Source organism: Bombina bombina, chromosome 6 (genome assembly GCF_027579735.1).
Source record: "Bombina bombina isolate aBomBom1 chromosome 6, aBomBom1.pri, whole genome shotgun sequence".
Taxonomy (NCBI): Eukaryota; Metazoa; Chordata; class Amphibia; order Anura; family Bombinatoridae; genus Bombina; species Bombina bombina.
This window is the reverse complement of record NC_069504.1, coordinates 701,984,497-702,008,809: the sequence shown is the minus strand read 5'-3', so window position 1 is coordinate 702,008,809 and position 24,313 is coordinate 701,984,497. Positions and strand designations below refer to the sequence as shown.

Below are 24,313 nucleotides of genomic sequence, written 5' to 3'. Positions count from 1 at the left end.
GGAGAGGGGGAGAAGAGACCAAGAGAGGGAGAGAGAAGAAGGAAAAAAAGAAAAGAACAAAAACAACGACAAAAACACAAACAAAAACAAAAAACAAAGCAGAGAAAAAAAAAAAAAAAAAAAAAAAAAAAAAGAGTTTAATTTACCCCGCACGTGGGGGAAGAGAGTCCCAGGACCCATGTCTGTTGAACAGTACGGGTCTACCCTAATAGGAACCTGAGTTCCAGCCATTTTTTTTTTTATTACCTTCCAGTGTTTATTGTACTCCTATCCTCTATTTATTAAGTTAAAGGTTCAAGTGTTTTATAGAACTTTTCAGCCTGACTGACTTCTTCAAACCAGTGCGTTTTCTCAAGTGCTATGACCTTAAGTTTGTGGGGGTATATTATCATCGCCCGATAGCCTTTTCTATAAATTTGGAGCAGATAGGAGCTAGCTCCCGTCTTTTAGTTGCTGTGTCCACAGAAAAATCTTGAAACAATAAGATTTTTGCCCCTTCAAAAGTAATCGGTTGCTGTCTACGATAATACTGAAATAAGGTTACTTTGTCCTGGTAGTTCAATAATTTTGCTATAACCGGTCTAGGTTTATTTCTGCTTTTATTATCTATGCGGAGGGGGCCAAGTCTGTGCGCTCTCTCAACCAAAATAGGTTGATGTGTGGATGGTATTTTCAGCAGTTTGGGTAATAATTCTGAAACAAAGGGAATAAGGTTCTCATTTTGTTGTTCCTCTGGAAGACCCACAACTCTCACATTGTTCCTTCTGGACCTATTCTCTAGATCCTCTAGTTTGTTTTGAATTTTTTGTATATTAGTATTTGCATTTTCAAGATTGGAACCATGCAGAGTTGTTAGGTCCTCCAGATCAGATACCCTTTGTTCCACTTCCTGCAATCTGGAAGAAAATTGTCGAACTTCCTGTGTTAACAGGAAAATATCTTGTCTAAGTTCAGTTTTGAGAGCCTCAAATTTAGGGGCCAAAGCATTTGAGATACTGGTAACAAGATTTTGAATGCTTGTTGCTTCTTGCAATTCTGATACATTAGCTGTACTTGATTGTATATCAGTGACAGTTTCTTGTGTGTTCCTAGGTTTCCTATCCTTTTGTCTAGCTGCCATGGCTGGAGAAGGGGTCTTATGTGTAGTGTGTAAAAATTTATCCATGGGTTGGAAAAAAAAAACAGTAGTGAAAGTTATTACCGTGAAGAGAAATAGAAAAAAAAAAAAAAAAAAAAAAAAAAAGAAAGAATACCACAAAGTAGAGAGTGAATGTGAAGTTTTGAGGAGGTAATTAATCCTCCAGCTAGGAGGTGAGGATATAGTGAGGTGGTAAAAGTGACGTGAGAATGGGAAGAAAAATAGAAAGTGCCTATATGGGGGTGCTTAATTATTTATGTGAGAAATCCAGCCATACAGGTAGGGAGAAGTGAATCTTTATTGAAAATGTGTGAGTTTTATCCCACTTGTTTACACCTAGGAGAAAGGGTAGACTTTTGGATCCTCGCTACTAAGTAGCAGAATCTACCAATTAGTTTTGCGTCTTTAATTCCCTTTATATACACTTTACTGAATTATATTACCAGTAGATATTCATGAAGAGTTATATTTTAACAAATATTTATTTGTATACAGGGAGTTTAGACTGGTCTATCCCTGTGCCCAGATAAATCTTTGGCCTCAGTTTATGTCCTTGTTTTCTCCCTGTTGCAGGAGAGACAGTGTCGCTAAGAATAATACCTATAACCAAGAGTGCATATGCTCTATGATTTACCTGATAATTGTCAGGGAGGACCTGGAGTAGATTGGTTTGAACTGTACTTAGTTCTAGGCCTTTCAGATTGCCTTACAGGATTTTTACTGTTGGTTAATACATAGAAGATAAATAATATTTACATCTTATAAGATTGTCTTCTTTTACTATATAAATACCAAAGGATTTAGCCTTCCTAGTCCGCTGACCTCAAGGATTTATCCTTGAATCAGTGTGCTGAACTAAAAATTCAGAGCGTATAACCTTTCTAAGATGGGCCCCCCAGTGTGAGATGAATTACATTGGTAACCAATAACTTATATAGTGATTGGGTCAGCCTTTGCTCTATGTAACCAAATTTTGCTGAGTAGCGGTGATGATAGTTCTAAAAAGAGCTCTTGGCAGCAGTTGATTAATTCTTGTACAGAAGTCGGCCTGACAGGCCTGAAGCTTAGGTAGAGGTAAATGAGCGGTCAGGACTTGATTTTGGAAATATAGAAACAAGGACTAATGGGGGCTCTAGCAGTATTTATTACATAAGATATTCAGAAATATAAGTTCTGAATTCTAGTTTATTTTACCAGAAAGTCATACGCATATCGCTATTGGGGTTCCCCCCTCTATCTCATTCTAAGAATAACAATAAAAGTTTTATAACAATATTAAACCTGCCCACATAGAAGAGTATTTTAGGTAGAGACCCTTTTGACTTACAAAGCTTAAATTAAGCTATGCTACGGTAAGACTAATTTGAACAATTTGGCTTTAAGGGTCTTTAATGCTTTTTAGCAGAGGGAAAATATGTATTTGCAACAGTGAATTTTTTTGTAATATGTGTTTTTCTTCTCCTTCCCTTCCCTCCCTCTTGGTATAACAGTTTTATTTACTCTTATTTATTAATGAGATCTCAGCTTTTGACCTTATGTCAAGTTTAAGATCAGAGCCTATGCAGTATATATTTACATACAAATTTAAGCGTGGCTTATTGCAAGATACAAAAAAAAACAAAAAAGCAGAAAAACTGCCAGCATCTTGACTAGCACAGACCTTATATACTTAGATATACTTTGATGAGAACCAATATTGCTTGGGTAGCCCACAAAAATTAAAGAAAATAACACTTATATATACAGAGAACTGCTTCATTAATTAACTCTTGAGAATCCAGCCTATAATTTGAGTAGCACAGATCAGCCAGTGCTCTATAGTGCCTTTTCCTGTTTCCCCATATAGGAGCAGGTCCTTCAAGTTTCAGTGAGAGGTATGGGGTTTAATAACACAGTTTATAGCATGGATATTACACAAATCCTCCACAGTTTCCCTTTATAGAGGATCAAAGAACAGCAGTCCCAGGAAACCGTCTCTCTATGCCCCTAAGCACATTAATCTTTCAAGGGCAGTCTAGCAAGGCAGTACAAGCTAAAAATTAGACTCCAAACTATGCTTTGCTAAGTCTTCAGAGAGTGCAATAAATCAGCCTGATGCCCGTTGAAATCCGAGAGTTCAGCTCTCTGTACATAACCCTGTGACTCACAGTGCTGTCAACCTCAGCAAACAGTAAATTCAGGTACAGCACATACAGATCCCCAGCAATTCTATGGCCCCCTGCTGCCCTCCACAGCTATTCCTATGGCCGTAAGACTTCTAGCTTAGCTAGAGAACTCACCCCCTCCTGTGGTGTACGGCCTTTGGCGGTTGTCAAATCGCTTTCCGGGCGTTTTAGCCCATATGATGTATCCGGCGCTCCTGAGCTGACTCTCCCGATGGAAACCGCACTCAACTCCCCCCGCGCAGCACCGGTGGGGGGGGAGTGGGCGGCGCCGCACCAGGCGGTCAATCAGCAGGGGAACAAGCTGTGTCTCCGGTCCACGCTCTCAAGCCGGGTCCAACTCCCCCCCACGCAGCACCGGTGGGGGAGGGAGAGGGGTGAGCCCCAGCTGACAGGGCCGGGCAACAGAGCAGCTGCTGGTAGGTAAGTTGGAGAGCCGACTTTAACGCTTGGCTGTCAGATGTGATAGATGCAGAGAGGGGGGAGGATCGATATCCAAAGAAAGTGTCTCGGTTCCTTTGTGAGATAGAATAAGAGCAGCAGGGGGCGGTTTTAGGCTTGTTAATAACAGGAGGAAGCCGGGTCCGTGGCGCTAAATGTAATGGGGAGGAAAGAAAAAGAGAACCTTTTGGCTTAAGTTGGTCTTAGTGAGTTAGGGAGTACTCTGAAATCCAGGTGGCCAACAACAAAAGTCCAACAGTGGGATGGGGTGCCACTGTTAATGGGTCCGGAGTAGTTCTTGCAGCTTGTCCAGGGAGAAGCCCCAAACCAGGGGCTGGCGCGAAAAGACTACCGCCAATGTCCAGGAGACTGGAGAGACGAGCTAAGCAGCACCTGTGCAGCACCTGTGTGTAGCTCCTCCTCCACCGGAGCCAGTGCATGCAATTTTAAACAACTTTCTAATTTACTCCTATTATCAATTTTTCTTTGTTCTCTTGCTTTCTTTATTTGAAAAAGAAGGCATCTAAGCTATTTTTTTGGTTCAGACCATGGAAAGCACTTGTTTATTGGTGGATGAATTTATCCACCAATCAGCAAGAACAACAAATGGGCCGGCATCTAAACTTACATTCTTGCATTTCAAATAAAGATACCAAGAGAATGAAAAGAATTTGATAATAGGAGTAAATGAGAAAGTTGCTTAAAATTGCATGCTCTATCTGAATCACGATAGAAAAAATTGGGTTCAGTGTTCCTTTAAGCAAATTTGATAATCAAAAATTGTTTTAATTGTATTTGGGGTCTCACGTCTCTGTAATGTTGGAGTTTGATGTCACTTAAAGGGACACTGAATCCAAATTTTTTCTTTCGTGATTCAGATAGAGCATGCAATTTTAAGCAACTTTTTAATTTACTCCTACTATACATTTTTCTTTGTTCTCTTGCTATCTTTATTTGAAATAGAAGTCGTCAAAGCTATTTTTGGTTCAGTACACTGGACAGCACTTGTTTATTGGTGGGTGAATTTATCCACCAATCAGCAAGAACAATCCAGGTTGTTCACCAAAAATGGGCCGGCATCTAAACTTACATTCTTGCTTTTCAAATAAAGATACAAAGAGCATGAAGACAATTTGATAATAGGAGTAAATTAGAAAGTTGCTTAAAATCGCATGCTCTATCTGAATCACAAAAGAAAAATTTTGGCTTCAGTGTCCCTTTAAAGATAGAAAAAAAGTAGCTTGAGCTGACATAGAAACACCTGTTCGGAAACAGGCTGATCAACTAAAAAATAGGCTCAGAAAAAAAGACCCTTGGGGTAGCCCTTTATAGAGACAGAACCTGGAAGGTTTGCATAACAGGTTGATCAAGTAAAAAAGACCCTTGGGGTAGACCTCATAGAGATAGAACCTGGAAGGTTTGCATCTTCAAAGACATACACTGTTTGTACCTAATCTCTCTGTGTCACATTTTACAGATTCTTTTGAAGAACACAGTTTCTTCTGTTATGTGTGATCAGTCCACGGGTCATCATTACTTCTGGGATATTATCTGCTCCCCCACAGGAAGTGCAAGAGGATTCACCCAGCAGAGTTGCTATATAGCTCCTCCCCTCTACGTCACCTCCAGTCATTCTCTTGCACCCAAAGACTGGATAGGAGGTGTGAGAGGACTATGGTGATTATACTTAGTTTTTAGAACTTCAATCAAAAGTTTGTTATTTTACAATAGCACCGGAGCGTGTTATTACCTCTCTGGCAGAGTTTGAAGAAGAATCTACCAGAGTTTTTCTTATGATTTTAACCGGAGTAGTTAAGATCATATTGCTGTTTCTCGGCCATCTGAGGGAGGTAAAAACTTCAGATCAGGGGACAGCGGGCAGTTGAATCTGCATTGAGGTATGTAGCAGTTTTTATTTTCTGAATGGAATTGATGAAAAGATCCTGCCATACCGTTATAATGAACATGTATGTATACTCTACACTTTAGTATTCTGGGGATGGTATTTCACCGGAATTACTCTGTAAAAGTACATTAAACCTTTTAATAGGTATTTTTCATGTTAAACGTTTTTGCTGGAATGTAGAATCGTTTGCATTAATGTGGTACTGAGTGAATAAATATTTGGGCATTATTTTTCCACTTGGCAGTTTGCTTTCTTTAATTATGACAGTTTCGTTTCTCTCTCACTGCTGTGTGTGAGAGGGAGGGGCCGTTTTTGGCGCTCTTTGCTACGCATCAAAAATTTCCAGTCAGTTACTCTTGTATTTTCTGCATGATCCGGTTCATCTCTAACAGAACTCAGAGGTCTTCAAACTTCTTTGAAGGGAGGTAGATTCTCTCAGCAGAGCTGTGAGACTTATATAGTGACTGTGATTTAAAACGTTGCTCTGTAATTTTTATGTTTAAAATTTAATTAGTGTTATTTTACTAATGGGAACAAACCTTTGCTAAAAAGTTGTGTTGTTTTTAAAGTGTGATGCTATAACTGTTTTTCAGTTCATTATTTCAACTGTCATTTAATCGTTTAGTGCTTCTTGAGGCACAGTACGTTTTTGTTAAATAAGATTGTAACCGAGTTGCATGTTTATTGCTAGTGTGTTAAACCTGTCTGATTCAGAGGAAGATACCTGTGTCATTTGTTCCAATGCCAAGGTGGAGCCCAATAGAAATTTATGTACTAACTGTATTGATGCTACTTTAAATAAAAGCCAATCTGTACAAATTGAACAAATTTCACCAAACAGCGAGGGGAGAGTTATGCCGACTAACTCGCCTCACGTGTCAGTACCTGCATCTCCCGCCCGGGAGGTGCGTGATATTATGGCGCCTAGTACATCTGGGCAGCCATTACAGATAACATTACAAGATATGGCTACTGTTATGACTGAAGTTTTGGCTAAATTACCAGAACTAAGAGGCAAGCGTGATCACTCTGGGGTGAGAACAGAGTGCGCTGATAATTCTAGGGCCATGTCTGATACTGCGTCACAGCTTGCAGAGCATGAGGACGGAGAGCTTCATTCTGTAGGTGACGGTTCTGATCCAAGCAGATTGGATTCAGATATTCAAATTTTAAATTTAAATTGGAAAACCTCCGTGTATTACTAGGGGAGGTCTTAGCGGCTCTTAACGATTGTAACACTGTTGCAATACCAGAGAAAATGTGTAGGTTGGATAAATACTTTGCGGTACCGGCGAGTACTGACGTTTTTCCTATACCTAAGAGATTAACTGAAATTGTTACTAAGGAGTGGGATAGACCCGGTGTGCCGTTCTCACCCCCTCCAATATTTAGAAAGATGTTTCCAATAGACGCCACCACACGGGACTTATGGCAAACGGTCCCTAAGGTGGAGGGAGCAGTTTCTACTTTAGCTAAGCGCACCACTATCCCGGTGGAGGATAGCTGTGCTTTTTCAGATCCTATGGATAAAAAATTAGAGGGTTACCTTAAGAAAATGTTTGTTCAACAAGGTTTTATATTGCAACCCCTTGCATGCATCGCGCCGATTACGGCTGCGGCAGCATTTTGGATTGAGTCTCTGGAAGAGAACCTTAGTTCAGCTACGCTGGACGACATTACGGACAGGCTTAGAGTCCTTAAACTAGCTAATTCATTCATTTCGGAGGCCGTAGTACATTTAACCAAACTTACGGCTAAGAATTCAGGATTCGCCATTCAGGCACGTAGGGCGCTGTGGCTAAAATCCTGGTCGGCTGATGTAACTTCTAAGTCCAAATTACTTAATATACCTTTCAAGGGGCAAACTTTATTTGGGCCCGGTTTGAAAGAAATTATTGCTGACATTACAGGGGGTAAGGGCCACGCTCTACCTCAAGACAAAGCCAAAGCTAAGGCTAGACAGTCTATTTTTCGTCCCTTTCGGAATTTCAAAGCAGGAACAGCATCAACTTCCACTGCACCAAAACAGGAAGGAGCTGTTGCTCGTTACAGACAAGGCTGGAAACCTAACCAGTCCTGGAATAAGGGCAAGCAGGCCAGGAAACCTGCTGCTGCCCCTAAGACAGCATGAACCGAGGGCCCCCGATCCGGGACCGGATCTAGTGGGGGGCAGACTCTCTCTCTTCGCCCAGGCTTGGGCAAGAGATGTCCAGGATCCCTGGGCGCTAGAGATCATATCTCAGGGATACCTTCTAGACTTCAAATTCTCTCCCCCAAGAGGGAGATTTCATCTGTCAAGGTTGTCAACAAACCAAATAAAGAAAGAAGCGTTTCTACGCTGTGTACAAGATCTATTATTAATGGGAGTGATCCATCCGGTTCCGCGGTCGGAACAAGGACAAGGGTTTTACTCAAACCTGTTTGTGGTTCCCAAAAAAGAGGGAACTTTCAGGCCAATCTTGGATTTAAAGATCCTAAACAAATTCCTAAGAGTTCCATCGTTCAAAATGGAAACTATTCGGACAATCTTACCCATGATCCAAAAGGGTCAGTACATGACCACAGTGGATTTAAAGGATGCTTACCTTCACATACCGATTCACAAAGATCATTACCGGTATCTAAGGTTTGCCTTCTTAAACAGGCATTACCAGTTTGTAGCCCTTCCATTCGGATTGGCTACGGCTCCAAGAATCTTCACAAAGGTTCTGGGTGCCCTTCTGGCGGTACTAAGACCGCGAGGAATTTCGGTAGCTCCGTACCTAGACGACATTCTGATACAAGCTTCAAGCTTTCAAACTGCCAAGTCTCATACAGAGTTAGTTCTGGCATTTCTAAGGTCGCATGGATGGAAAGTGAACGAAAAGAAGAGTTCTCTCTTTCCTCTCACAAGAGTTCAATTCTTGGGGACTCTTATAGATTCTGTAGAAATGAAGATTTATCTGACAGAAGACAGATTAACAAAGCTTCTAAATGCATGCCGTGTCCTTCATTCCATTCAACTCCCGTCAGTAGCTCAATGCATGGAGGTGATCGGCTTAATGGTAGCAGCAATGGACATAGTACCCTTTGCACGCCTACATCTCAGACCGCTGCAATTGTGCATGCTGAGTCAGTGGAATGGGGATTACTCAGATTTGTCCCCCACTCTGAATCTGGATCAAGAGACCAGAAACTCTCTTCTATGGTGGCTTTCTCGGCCACATCTGTCCAGGGGGATGCCATTCAGCAGGCCGGACTGGACAATTGTAACAACAGACGCCAGCCTACTAGGTTGGGGCGCTGTCTGGAATTCTCTGAAGGCTCAGGGACAATGGAGTCAGGAGGAAAGTCTCCTGCCAATAAACATTCTGGAATTGAGAGCAGTTCTCAATGCCCTTCTAGCTTGGCCCCAGTTAAAAACTCGGGGGTTCATCAGGTTTCAGTCGGACAACATCACGACTGTAGCTTACATCAACCATCAGGGAGGGACAAGAAGCTCCCTAGCAATGATGGAAGTATCAAAGATATTTCGCTGGGCAGAGTCTCACTCTTGCCACCTGTCAGCAATCCACATCCCGGGAGTGGAGAACTGGGAGGCGGATTTCTTGAGTCGCCAGACGTTTCATCCGGGGGAGTGGGAACTTCATCCGGAGGTCTTTGCCCAAATACTTCGACGTTGGGGCAAACCAGATATAGATCTCATGGCGTCTCGCCAGAACGCCAAACTTCCTCGCTACGGATCCAGATCCAGGGATCCGGGAGCGGTTCTGATAGATGCTTTGACAGCACCTTGGAACTTCAGGATGGCTTATGTGTTTCCACCCTTCCCGCTGCTTCCTCGATTGATTGCCAAAATCAAACAGGAGAGAGCATCAGTGATTCTAATAGCACCTGCATGGCCACGCAGGACTTGGTATGCAGATCTAGTGGACATGTCATCCTGTCCGCCTTGGTCTCTACCTCTAAGACAGGACCTTCTGATACAGGGTCCATTCAAACATCAAAATCTAACTTCTCTGAAGCTGACTGCTTGGAAATTGAACGCTTGATTTTATCAAAACGTGGTTTTTCTGAGTCGGTTATTGATACCCTGATACAGGCTAGGAAGCCTGTTACCAGAAAGATTTACCATAAAATATGGCGTAAATACCTATACTGGTGTGAATCCAAAGATTACTCCTGGCGTAAGGTTAGGATTCCTAGGATATTGTCCTTTCTACAAGAAGGTTTAGAAAAGGGTTTATCGGCTAGCTCATTAAAGGGACAGATCTCAGCTCTGTCCATCTTGTTACACAAGCGTCTGTCAGAAAATCCAGACGTCCAGGCATTTTGTCAGGCTTTAGCTAGGATCAAGCCTGTGTTTAAAACTGTTGCTCCGCCATGGAGTTTAAACTTAGTTCTTAACGTTTTACAGGGTGTTCCGTTCGAACCCCTTCATTCCATTGATATAAAATTGTTATCTTGGAAAGTTCTATTTTTAATGGCTATTTCCTCGGCTCGAAGAGTCTCTGAATTATCAGCCTTACATTGTGATTCTCCTTATCTGATCTTTCACTCAGACAAGGTAGTTCTGCGTACTAAACCTGGGTTCTTACCTAAGGTAGTCACTAACAGGAATATCAATCAAGAGATTGTTGTTCCATCCTTGTGTCCAAATCCTTCTTCAAAGAAGGAACGTCTTCTACACAATCTGGATGTAGTTCGTGCCCTCAAGTTCTACTTGCAGGCAACTAAGGATTTTCGACAAACGTCTTCCCTGTTTGTCGTGTACTCTGGTCAGAGGAGAGGTCATAAGGCTTCGGCTACCTCTCTCTCCTTCTGGCTTCGTAGCATAATTCGTTTAGCCTATGAGACTGCTGGACAGCAGCCTCCTGAAAGAATTACAGCTCATTCTACTAGAGCTGTGGCTTCCACTTGGGCCTTTAAGAATGAGGCCTCTGTTGAACAGATTTGCAAGGCTGCAACTTGGTCTTCGCTTCATACTTTTTCCAAATTTTACAAATTTGACACTTTTGCTTCTTCGGAGGCTATTTTTGGGAGAAAGGTTCTTCAGGCAGTGGTTCCTTCTGTATAATGAGCCTGCCTATCCCTCCCGTCATCCGTGTACTTTTGCTTTGGTATTGGTATCCCAGAAGTAATGATGACCCGTGGACTGATCACACATAACAGAAGAAAACATAATTTATGCTTACCTGATAAATTCCTTTCTTCTGTTGTGTGATCAGTCCACGGCCCGCCCTGTTTTTTAAGGCAGGTAAATATTTTTTAAATTATAATCCAGTCACCACTACACCCTTGGCTTCTCCTTTCTCGTTGGTCTTTGGTCGAATGACTGGAGGTGACGTAGAGGGGAGGAGCTATATAGCAACTCTGCTGGGTGAATCCTCTTGCACTTCCTGTGGGGGAGCAGATAATATCCCAGAAGTAATGATGACCCGTGGACTGATCACACAACAGAAGAAAGGAATTTATCAGGTAAGCATAAATTATGTTTTTTCTCCTGCCAACTCCAACACTCCCATTTAATATATAGGTTTTATCAATCTTTGTACATATCTCCCCTAGATTTCTGTTTCGTGAAATAATTTTGCAAATACATCAATGTATTTCAATCTGTAAATGGTTCATTCCATAAACCTTAGGTCTGATCAATCTATGTAGACACTAGATAACCGTTACATTTCGTGGGGCCACATGACACTGAACATGAAGTTGTTTAATGGAATCCGCCCTATACAGTAACAGTTGATCATTTGGACTTCACATATTTTATTATATTTTTTAAAATTGTATGCTTGTTCCCCCCCCCCCCTATTTTACAGCAGCGCATGCATGTGCACTGAACCCTGGACCCGGGCCGCGTGCGCATGCGCGGTGAGTCTAATGCCCATAGAAATCCTTGAACCTTTACTTGTATTGAAACAGCTGATTTGGCGAGGTTGGGCCGCTTGCGCATGCGCAGTGAGTGCCACACGCCTCCAACAGCTGATGCCGCGTCACCGGAAGTGACTCGGGTCCGGCATTCTTATGGGTCCGGATACATTTTAGAACACTGGTGTTCTATCGAGAACTCCAATACTTTGAAAACTCCAATCTGATGTCACTTCCGGTGATTCCATACATCTGATTGCTCCGTATCTCAGTGAGTGACAGGATTCACAACCATTCAGATGGCCACTGTAATTGCCTATTTTCACTACCTATTTTGACTCCCCCTGGGGGGTTCAAGGGGTGCAAAGCCCCCCTTATAAACCTCATTCCCCAAGGTTTACTTGGGGTGTATGCCAGAGGATCGGCGGTGCGCCCCCCAAAGGCAAAACAGATAATAAAAATAGAAGTCACCAGAAGTGACGTCAGATTGGAGGTTTCGAGGAATTGGAGTTCTCGACAGAACACCGGCCCTGTTAAAAAGCCAGCAACATCACTGATCTGTCAATATCTGTGTCTGTGCACTAGTTCAAGGACAGGTTATGAAAATACATGTGCACCAGGGGCGCGATCCGATATAGATCGCAGTTTGCGGCGCAAGCGAGGGAACCGGCGTCTCCCGCAGTTTCAGCTCGCAACTCGAGCTATCCCATATAGGTTGCCGTCAGATGCTAACGTGCCGTAAGTCTGACAAACCAGTGATGTCCAGAAATCTGCGTAAGTACAAATTTCTGGCGTCGCCAGTGACTTGCGGCACGTTAGAAACTGCGGGCGCCTATAAAACCTGACTAAAGTCTAAAACACCCGCACTGTCTAACACGCCTCCCTAACATAGCCCGCACTGTCTAACACGCCTCCCTAACATAGCCCGCACTGTCTAACACGCCTCCCTAACATAGCCCGCACTGTCTAACCCTCTATCCGCTATCCCCCCTCACTAGCCTAACAATAAAAAAGCTATTAACCCCTAAACCGCCGCTCCCGTACCCCGCCGCAACCTAATAAAGTTATTAACCCCTAAACCGCCGCTCCCGTACCCCGCCGCCAGCTATATTATATCTATAACCCCCTAAAGTGAGCCCCTAACACCGCCGCCATCTATATTAAAATTATTAACCCCTAATGTAAGCCCCTTACACCGCCGCCATCTCTATTAAAATGATTAACCCCTAATTTAATCTACCTACCCCGCCGCCAGCTATATTATCTATATTAACCCTAAGTATATTATAGTTAATATAGTTATTACATTATATATATTAACTATATTAACCCTAATTATATTAGGGTTAATATAGTTAATATAGTTACTATAGTATTTATATTAACTATATTAACTCTATCTAACCCTAACTAAATTTATATTAAATTAATCTAATTCATTTATAAACTAAAATATTCCTATTTAAATCTAAATACTTACCTATAAAATAAACCCTAAGATAGCTACAATATAATTAATAATTACATTTTAGCTATGTTAGGGTTAATATTTATTTTACAGGTAAATTGTTAATTATTTTAACTAGGTATAATAGATATTAAATAGTTATTAACTATTTAATATCTACCTAGTTAAAATAATTACCCAATTACCTGTAAAATAAATCCTAACCTAAGTTACAAATACACCTACACTATCAATAAATTTAATAAACTACAAACATCTATCTAAAAATACAATTAAATTAACTAAACTAAATTACAAAAAAAAAACAAACACTAAATTACAAAAAATAAAAAAAAAGATTACAAGATTTTTAAGCTAATTACACCTATTCTAAGCCCCCTAATAAAATAATAAACCCCCAAAATAAAAAAAATTCCCTGCCCTATTCTAAATTAAACAAATTTCAAAGCTCTTTACCTTACCAGCCCTTAAAAGGGCCTTTTGTGGGGCATGCCCCAAAGAATTCAGCTCTTTTGCATACAACAAATACAATCCCCCCCCCCATTACAACCCACCACCCACATACCCCTATTCTAAAACCACCCAAACCCCCCTTAAAAAAGCCTAACACTACCCCCCTGAAGATCTCCCTACCTTGTCTTCACCACACCGGGCCGAACTCCTGATCCGATCCGGGCGATGTCTTCCTCCAAGCGGCAAAGAAGAATTCTTCCTCCGGCGATGTCTTCCTCCAAGCGGCAAAGAAGAATTCTTCCTCCGGCGACGTCTTCCTCCAAGCGGCAGCAAAGTCTTCATTCTTCCGGCGGCATCTTCAATCTTCTTTCTTCGCTCCGCCGCCGCGGAGCATCCATCCCGGCCGACTGCTGTACTACGAATGATGTACCTTTAAATGACGTCATCCAAGATGGCGTCCGCTGAATTCCGATTGGCTGATAGGATTCTATCAGCCAATCGGAATTAAGTTAGAAAAATCTGATTGGCTGATTGAATCAGCCAATCAGATTCAAGTTCAATCCGATTGGCTGATCCGAACAGCCAATCAGATTGAGCTCGCATTCTATTGGCTGATCGGAACAGCCAATAGAATGCGAGCTCAATCTGATTGGCTGATTGAAGATGCCGCCGGAAGAATGAAGACTTTGCTGCCGCTTGGAGGAAGACGTCGCCGGAGGAAGAATTCTTCTTTGCCGCTTGGAGGAAGACATCGCCCGGATCGGATCAGGAGTTCGGCCCGGTGTGGTGAAGACAAGGTAGGGAGATCTTCAGGGGGGTAGTGTTAGGCTTTTTTAAGGGGGGTTTGGGTGGTTTTAGAATAGGGGTATGTGGGTGGTGGGTTGTAATGGGGGGGGGGGGATTGTATTTGTTGTATGCAAAAGAGCTGAATTCTTTGGGGCATGCCCCACAAAAGGCCCTTTTAAGGGCTGGTAAGGTAAAGAGCTTTGAAATTTGTTTAATTTAGAATAGGGCAGGGAATTTTTTTATTTTGGGGGTTTATTATTTTATTAGGGGGCTTAGAATAGGTGTAATTAGCTTAAAAATCTTGTAATCTTTTTTTTATTTTTTGTAATTTAGTGTTTGGTTTTTTTTGTAATTTAGTTTAGTTAATTTAATTGTATTTTTAGATAGATGTTTGTAGTTTATTAAATTTATTGATAGTGTAGGTGTATTTATAACTTAGGTTAGGATTTATTTTACAGGTAATTGGGTAATTATTTTAACTAGGTAGATATTAAATAGTTAATAACTATTTAATATCTATTATACCTAGTTAAAATAATTAACAATTTACCTGTAAAATAAATATTAACCCTAACATAGCTACAATGTAATTATTAATTATATTGTAGCTATCTTAGGGTTTATTTTATAGGTAAGTATTTAGATTTAAATAGGAATATTTTAGTTTATAAATGAATTAGATTAATTTAATATAAATTTAGTTAGGGTTAGATAGAGTTAATATAGTTAATATAAATACTATAGTAACTATATTAACTATATTAACCCTAATATAATTAGGGTTAATAGTTAATATATATAATGTAATACCTATATTAACTATAATATACTTAGGGTTAATATAGATAATATAGCTGGCGGCGGGGTAGGTAGATTAAATTAGGGGTTAATCATTTTAATAGAGATGGCGGCGGTGTAAGGGGCGTACATTAGGGGTTAATAATATTAATATAGCTGGCGGCGGTATAGGGGGATTAGATTAGGGGTTAATAATTTTTATATAGGTGGCGGCGGTGTAAGGGGTCAGATTAGGGGATAGATACGGTAGATGGCGGTGGTTTTAGGGGCTCACAGTAGGGGGTTAGTTTATGTAGATGGCGGCGGGGTCCAGGAGCGGCGGTTTAGGGGTTAATAACTTTATTAGGGATTTCGGGGGGGGGGGATCGCGGTTGACAGGTAGATAGACATTGCGCATGCGTTAGGTGTTAGGTTTATTTTAGAAGATCGCGGTTGACAGGGAGATAGACATTGCGCATGCGTTAGGTGTTAGGTTTATTTTCTAGTTAGTTTAGGGAGTTACGGGGCTCCAATAGTCAGCGTAAGGCTTCTTACGGCTGCTTTTTGTGGCGAGGTGAAAATGGAGTAAGTTTTCTCCATTTTCGCCACGTAAGTCCTTACGCTGCATATTGGATACCAAACTGCGCTGGTTTGGTATACCTGCCTATGGCCCAAAAAACTACGGGCGACGGCAGAAATATACGTGCGTGACTTCTAGGTTACGCCGTATATAGGATACCAAATCAGCGTAAATATTGGCGTCGCCGGCTTTTGCGGGCGACGCTTTATATCGGATCGACCCCCAGGATCATGCGCCTTTAGGGTTTAAAATAGAATGGCTTTGAAAAGAGCTGCAGGCACACGAGGGAATACAATAAAACAGTGAGTAGTAACCATTCTTTTGTAGCACTGCCCTATCATCCTCATGCTCCTGATGATCTGCATAATTATTACCATAAAGGCTTCCTCAGCAACCACGGGTTTTGTTGTCATGTTCTGAACATATCATTCATAGATAAATAGGGACTACTGATTGTTTTCTGACCTACATATTCCCTGCAGCCTTGTGCCATTCATTTGAGCACTCAGGGGAGGTGGAATGAAACTATGCCAAGGCTTAGGGTGGAGGGATAGCAGCCAAGGGTTATTTAATTGGAGACCTAAATAGCATGCATCATTGCACCCAGCTCAGAACTCTCAAAGTTGAGAGAATATTTTCCCATCACAAGAGACTCATAACAAATAGGCTTCTTCTATAACGTAAGTACTTTGTGTTAAAAAGCAGTCTTATAAAGCGGCATATTTGGTTTTCTGCTGGTTTATATATGTTACAGTGAAGCAGGCACCGCGTATGATGAGGGTTGAACTGGTTAATCGGGCGAGGCCTCTGACTTACCACGCCCCTTATACTTCCGCCTCCCTTGCTCTGATAGGAGTGGAGACAAGAGGAGCTTTGTCAAAGGGGCGTTATTTTATTAATGTAAACTTTTGATTCTTACAGGCTTCCGTACTCGTAGAAGAGACCGGTAAGGTAGCAGCATGTGAGCTTACTGAGAGCTGCGGACTGGAGCACTGTAGTATGAGATTGCTGTGTAGTCCGTGTGTATACTGCATAGCTCTATAAGACTTGTTACTTAGTGCGTATGTAAACTATGTATTAGAATACAGTGCATAATATATACATTAGGTTTATGTCATAAACAAGGTACTAATTAATGTGTAATTTGAATGTATGTAAAGAAGGTTTTAAATACTGTGCATAGAAATAGAAAGCTATTCAGTTACATCTTTTAGTTTCTGAATATCCACTAGCTGCTTATGGAATATTGTTATACTGTGTATGGATACATAGCAACATACTAAGTGCATTTTGGTTACTTCTCCGTCAAATTCGTGTAAAATTAACTTTGTAGAAGCTTGTGCTGATGTAGAATGTTCAGCTGTCAAGACTAATATGGCTTACATTTTTAAAGGGAATGGAAATTATGAGTGCATTTAATTGGTTTTAAAATATATATAATGTTATTTTTCCCCACAAACTTGCTTTACAAATCTTCCTGTGAATATTGTGTGCTCGTTTTTGAATAAGTGATGAGATGTAATCTGGTACTGCTTGGAATTATATGATCACACACCTTCAGATTGTCATATAAAGTGTGTGTATGTTTCACTGTGTGTGTATATGTGTATGTATGTATGTATGTAAATGTGTGTGTGTGTATATATATATCGGTGAGGTCAGAGGCTGGTGAGGCACTAGATATGATACGCTGGAGAAACACATGTACAGAGGGCCGCAAGTACCCCCAACAGGGCAGGTTTAAATGATAGCTGAACCTGTGCATAGGTGACATAATCAGGTGATGGATGAGAGCAAGTTAGTAACCACTGAGTTACTGATCAGCTGATTACTTCACCTGTGCACTGATTCAGCTATAATGAAAACCTGGCCTGTTGGGGGTACTTGAGGACCATTGTTGAGAAACACTGCACTAAAGCACCAGCTCATCGGAAATGTATTGATTACCTGGAGAATAAAGCACACATACTCTGCTCACATACACACTCACACAATTCTGTGGCACAGTGCCAGTTACTAAGCAATTAGAATGATCCACAATCTCTTCTCTACTCACTAGCTACTGTATTGTAAAAATAGAAATAATTTACCATACAAGTTTTACACAAAGGACACGTTATCAATACTGCAAACACAGCTGCTGCAATATGGTGTTCAAGAAACGCACGTGCACATCCCACTTAGGTTTGCTCTTCAACAAAGGACACCAAAGGATACCAAAAGAATGAAGTACATAATAATAAAAGTAAAATAGAAAGTTTTTTGATTTTTTTTGTGTGTGCAATTTCTATCTGAATGATGGAAATGTAATTATGACTTTCATGTTCCTTTCAAAAACGAATTTGATTTGCTGATATGGGGCCAGTAACAGTTGATGCTAATTCTCAAAATATAAATAACTAGAAAAGTCTATTAAAATAGCATGCTCTACCTCAATCATGAAAGTTCAATTTTAAATGTCTCCCTTTGACTATGTGTTTAACCAGTTACTTTACAGTGGCATTATTTCTAAAGACCATTTAACTGCCATAATTACATACATTTTTTAAATGACTCATTATCTCCTTTTATTAATACAAACTTGTATAAAAGCAGCACATACTAAAAACACAATGCAACAGCTTTCAAATGATTTGTGAATTACAAGTTAACAGCAGTCTTTAAATAAATGGAGACACAGATAAAAATAAAAATAGATACTGCATACTCTGACTGAACAGACATAACATATATGGAGTTTGTACCTAATTAAATCAAATAACCATGAAAAAGAGAGGCTTAGCAATATTCAATGTCGAAAACTTTAATTTAAATAATGTGGACACTGCACACTTAACTTCAAACTCTGGGTTTTAAATTATGGACATTGGGTTATGCTCACTTACTGTCCCCCTACTGCCCCCCCCCCCTGTTAATGAGCTGTATCTGAACACAATTTGTGAATCACAAGAGATGTAGAATACTACTTTACTCTTCTGCTTGGTGTCATCTGTTCTTAGGTTACCTCAGCTTCCAGTTGTCACATGACCCTGCTCACTGCATCCTCCTTCTGATTAATCTATATACTCTTCACTTGCTAGGAGGCATCAAGAGGGGTGCCTCCTATTGGTCCCCATTTTTGCTGCTAATATATTGACAGAACACAGGTGGCGCTGCAGCACAGCTTTTCCTTTGACCCATGTACTGCAATGGAGAGAAGCGTTCCTGTATCTGCCTCTCCATAGCATTACATGGGGAAAATATTTTTTTTGGACTTTTTTTGTTTTGTTTTGTTTTAATTGAAATTTAATTAAGCTTTGGCCACATATGGCATGGTAGGCACTGCCTCCCCTGCCTCCTATGAGTGCATGCCCCTGAGATGTCAAAAATGGGACAGGGTTAATATTCTTTATTCATAGGAAAAAAGTGAGATTTATAAACTATTGAGCCAACAATTATCCTTAGCTGAGTTGCCAAAAATCATTGTTACATCGTGGAAGAACTGAGAAAAATGTGGAAATAGTTACTTGATAATGATAAGCGTTACTTATAAAGTCTGTAGAACCAGCAATGCAGCAGCGTAATAAGTAAACTGCAAAATAAAATAAAAATAAACTACCATCATAGTTCTAAACAACATGAAAAATAACTTTTTTTAATTTTGTTTTATTTTGCAGTTTACATAAGAGTCGATTGTAAGCAGTAAGAAAAGAATGTGAAAGTTTGAAATAGTAAGCAATTTAGTAAGCATAATTAATGACAATTAAATTGATTGACAGGCACAGACACTGGTCTTACCTTGGCCATGCACAATTCTTGCAGAACTTAGACAGTTGATCTACTTGATCACTATGTTTGTATGTTCACACTGTGACACAAGAAGATGGTAAGAATTATCTCTCTGGTGATGGTCAGCCACTAATTCGGGTGATGGCAGAGGCAGATGATCATAACATCAGATGATGACAGATCTAGTCCGACTCCTGTCTTTACTAGGCACTAGCTAGTAGTTCTAACTTCCCTTTCAGGACCAGTCTCTCTTTTCAGCTCAGTCTGACCGCTCACAACTGAGTACTGATCTGCTGTCACTTGCTTTCAATTTTCACGATGATTTTAGTAAGTGGTGTGTGTGCTAAAAAATGACACTTGCGCTAGCCGCACGGTGTGATAACCCCCAAAACGGGACAAAATGAATATTATTAAAGAAACGACGGGACGGGGGAAGAAACATAAAATAACGGTACTGTCCCTTTCAAAACGGGACGTATGGTAGGTCAGCCTAAGTATATATAATTCCAGTCATATTTAATTTGATATTGCTGCACAATTCAAGCATTATTTTAATCTTAACAATTATTTGTCTGTTAGCATTAACTTTTTTTCATTGTTTTCAGCCTTTAAAAAAGCATTTTTATTTTTTTTCCTAAGAATGTTTATTCTCCTCTGTCACCAGCATTTTTTCCCCTTTCTGCAGCTGTTTAATATACAGAAGGGTTGTATTTCCTTATTGTGTGCATTCTCCCACCTGACATGAAACCCAAAAACTTTCTTTCATGATTCAGATAGAACATGCAATTAAACAACTTTCCAATTTACTTCTGTTATCTAATTTGCTTTATTCTCTTGGCATCCTTTATTGAAAATCTTACCTAGGTAGACTCAGTAGCAGCAATGCACTACTGGAGCTAGCTGCTGGTTAGTGGCTGCATATATGTGACTGTTGTCATTGGCTCACCTGATGTGAGCTAGCTTCCAGAAGTGCATGGCTGCGCCTTCGACAAAGGATACCAAGAGAGTGAAGCAAATTTGATAATTGAAGTAAATTCAAAATTTGAATAAAATTGTATGTTCTGTCTGAATCATGAGAGAATTTTTTTTTCATATCCCTTTCACCATTTATCCTTCACTGCTTAACCCTTTGAGTGCTAATGACTGCTCTAAGCCAGCCAGCTCCTAACCGATCCTACCCCGGCGATCGTGCCTGTAGAGGGACAGGCATCGACAGGGCTTTACGTGTTGCGCAGTGACATCACGCGCAAAAACGTGATGACGTCCCTTAATAAACTTTATTTATACTCAACAATGTTAAGTATAGGAGGAGGGGGCATGCTGCTTAGAAGCCTGTATCTCGGGCATCTAAGCAGCTACAGACCCCCAAGACCACTGTTGGAAAGGGAATCACCTAACCTTTCCAATAGTGTAAGTCTTGGGGCTCTGTAAAATAAAAAGTTAAAAAATGTTTTTTCAAAATTTTTTTTTTTTTTTTTTTTAAAAAACTTAGAAAATATTAGCACCCAGGTGGGAAAGTGCTTAGCACTCAAAGGGTTAAAATGTTTTATTCTGGTATTTTCATTCTGCATTGATATTTAAGTTCTCCTATTGTTTGTTTCTTCATTTCAGACCCAAAGTTCTGCTATGGCAGATATGCTGCTCGATGCCAAGGAGGCAGTGCTGATGCCTAGTGATTCTCTACCAGAAGGTTCAGTCCAGATCAGGGGTTATGACTTCAATTCTGGGGTCAACTATGATGCCTTGCTGCAGAGCTTTCTGACAACTGGCTTTCAGGCCTCAAGCTATGGTCAGGCTGTACAAGAGATCAACAATATGGTAAGAAGGTTGACCGTGACAAGAATTTCTGGAGATGGGGTCAGTATTATAGCTAGGGAAAAGCCATATCTTTGGCAGGTGATGGTAGGGAAGAGAACCTCACCCCATTACTTATCTCTTTGTGCTGCTTTAGCATAGGTTATGTGGTATGATTAAATTAGTGGACCATTTCAAAAGTCCTTGCCTCAATATGTTGATACAAACAATCTGAGCAGGATTAAAAAAAAAAAAGAAAAAGTGAAATAAACTTGATGTAATAGTGGAAAATTTAGAATTGGTGTATTGTATAATAACACATACCTTCCATCTGCAGATCAAGGCCAAACTGTCTGACCCTGGTGGATGCACCATCTTCTTGGGATATACATCTAACCTGATCAGCTCTGGAATCCGTGAAATTATCAGATACCTTGTTGAACATAAAATGGTGAGAGAACCGGTTAAAGCGATATTAATCCCTTAATGACCGGACCATTTTTCAATTTTCTTACCCTTAATGACAATGGCTATTTTTACATTTCTGCAGTGTTTGTGTTTAGCTGTAATTTTCCTCTTACTCATTTACTGTACCCACACATATTATATACCGTTTTTCTTGCCATTAAATGGACTTTCTAAAGATACCATTATTTTCATCATATCTTATAATTTACTAAAAAAAAAAAAAAAAAAAGATAAAATATGAGGAAAAAATTGAAAAAAACACACTTTTTCTAACTTTGACCCCCAAAATCTGTTACACATCTACAATCACCAAAAAAACACCCATGCTAAATAGTTCTAAATTTTGTCCTGAGTTTTTTTTGCAATTTTTTTTTCCAATTTATGGGGCAATAAATACAAGTAGCACTTTGCTATTTTCAAACAACTTTTTTTCAAAATTAGCGCTAGTTACATTGGAACCCTGATATCTGTCAGGAATACCTGAATATCCCTTGACATGTATATATTTTTTTTTTAGAAGACAACCCAAAGTATTGATCTAGACCCATTTTGGTATATTTCATACCACCAAATGCGATCAAAAAAAAAAAAGTTAACTTTTTCACAAATTTTGACATCAAACATTAGGTTTCCCACTGAAATTATTTACAAACAGCTTCTGCAATTATGGCACAAACGGCTGTAAATGCTTCTCTGGGATCCCCTTTTTTCAGAAATAACAGACTTATATGGCTTTGGGGTTGCTTTTTGGTAATTAGAAGCCGCTAAATGCCGCTGCGCACCACACGTGTTTTATGCCCAGGAGTGAAGGGGTTAATTAGGGAGCTTGTAGGGTTAATTTTAGCTTTAGTGTAGTGTAGTAGACAACCCCAAGTATTGATCTAGGCCCATTTTGGTATATTTTATGCCACCATTTCACCGCCAAATGCGAGCAAATAAAAAAAAAAACTTTACATTTTTCACAATTTTAGGTTTCTCACTGAAATAATTTACAAACAGCTTGTGCTATTATGGCAGAAATTGTTGTAAAAGCTTCTCTGGGATCCCCTTTGTTCAGAAATAGCAGACTTATATGGCTTTGGCGTTGCTTTTTGGTAATTTAGAAAGTTGTTTATAATTGTATGCTCTTTCTAAATCATGAAAGAAAAAAATTGGGTTTCATGTCCCTTTAAGTGGCAACAAATTGTACAACACTACACCGGGCTATATTGACAGCAAAGCCACCTCTTGGGTGGAATCTTTAAACAAATAAATGGTCAGCACATGTGTCCTTAAAGAAACAGTCAACCCCAGAATTGTTATTGTTTAAAAAGATTTTAATTAAACTTTTATTATTCAGATAGAGCATGCAATTTTAATCAACTTTCCAATTTACTTCCATTAACAAAATTTGCACAATCTTTTTATATTTAAACTTTTTGAGTCACCAGCTCCTACTGAGCATGTACAAGAATAAGTGTGTATGCATTTGTGAATGGCTGATTGCTGTCACATGGTACGTGTATGCATTTGTGATTGTCTGATGGCTGTCATATGGTACAGAGGGAGTGGAAAAAGACATAACTTTTTTAAAATTGTCAGGAAAAAAATCTATAACTCATTTGAAGTTCAGACTATGTGCTATTGCATTGTCTTGTTATCTTGCATTTGTTGATTATGCAAATCTTCAGTCTTGACTGGTCCTTTAACCTTTCCCCAGTTTCACATAACCAACATGGTTATATTAATATACTTTTTACCTCTGTAATTACCTTGATGACTGCCCCCTTATCTCATTTCTTTTGACAGACTTTCATTTTAGCCAACTAGTGCTAACTCATAAATAACTCCATAAGTGAGCACAATGTTATGTATATGACACACATAAACTAGCGCTGTCTAGCTGTGAATATCTGTCAAAATGCACTGAGATAAGAGGAGGCCTTCATGGGCTTAGAAACCAGCATATGAGATTACCTAGATTTAGATTTCAACAAGGAATACCAAAAGAACAATGCAAATTTGATGATACAATTAAATTGGTAAGTTGTTTAAAATTGCATGCCCTATCTGAATCATGAAAGTTTAATTTTGACTAAACTGGCCCTTTCTAAGTAGCATGCAAACTATGGGGTCTCTGCAAAATTATATCAAGCAAGTTTAATCGAGGATTGATATAAACACAATAATAAACAGGCAGAGCAGTCATAAAGGTAAAAGTTGTTCAAAGCTATGTTAAAACAACATTTTCGGGCAAGGCTAAGCATCAACCCTCCAGCATCTGACTGGTTTTGCACCACAGTGCTTTTTCAAAAATGCATCTTTGAGAAAGCTCTGTGATGCAAAACTGGTCAGATGCTGGAGGGTGATGCTTATCCTGCTACAAAATGTTGTTTTAACATAGCTTTGAATAAAAGTAAGTTGTTTTAACTTTTAACTTTATGACTACTCTGCCAGTTTATAAATAAATATATATCAATTCTCGATTAAACTTCCTTGATGTGTTGAAGTGGATTCCCTTTTCATGTTGTTAATGGCGGTAGGAACACAGCCATAGAGGATTGGATATTACGTTAAATGAAGATCTGATGTACAACAATATTGTAATATGGAGTAAATTATCATTGCTGCAAAAATAACCCAGTATTAACAAAATATGTACAGTAGCAGCACTGTTTGAAGTAGAAATTCTGTTTATTCTCAAAAAGGTTCCCCACACATAATGACTAAGTTTCCGGCT

The 24,313-nt window shown here is 39.8% G+C and overlaps 1 protein-coding gene across 2 annotated transcripts in view; it reads left to right on the top strand.

Annotated features, from left to right (window-relative positions):
• DHPS (deoxyhypusine synthase) overlaps window positions 1-24,313 on the top strand; it is a 211,794-nt gene that overhangs the window by 103,309 nt on the left and 84,172 nt on the right. For both annotated transcript variants that reach the window (XM_053717832.1, XM_053717833.1), the window contains exons 2-3: window positions 20,944-21,150; window positions 21,464-21,577. In XM_053717832.1, the coding sequence (XP_053573807.1) occupies window positions 20,944-21,150; window positions 21,464-21,577 (321 nt within the window). The remainder of the gene's footprint in view (window positions 1-20,943; window positions 21,151-21,463; window positions 21,578-24,313) is intronic.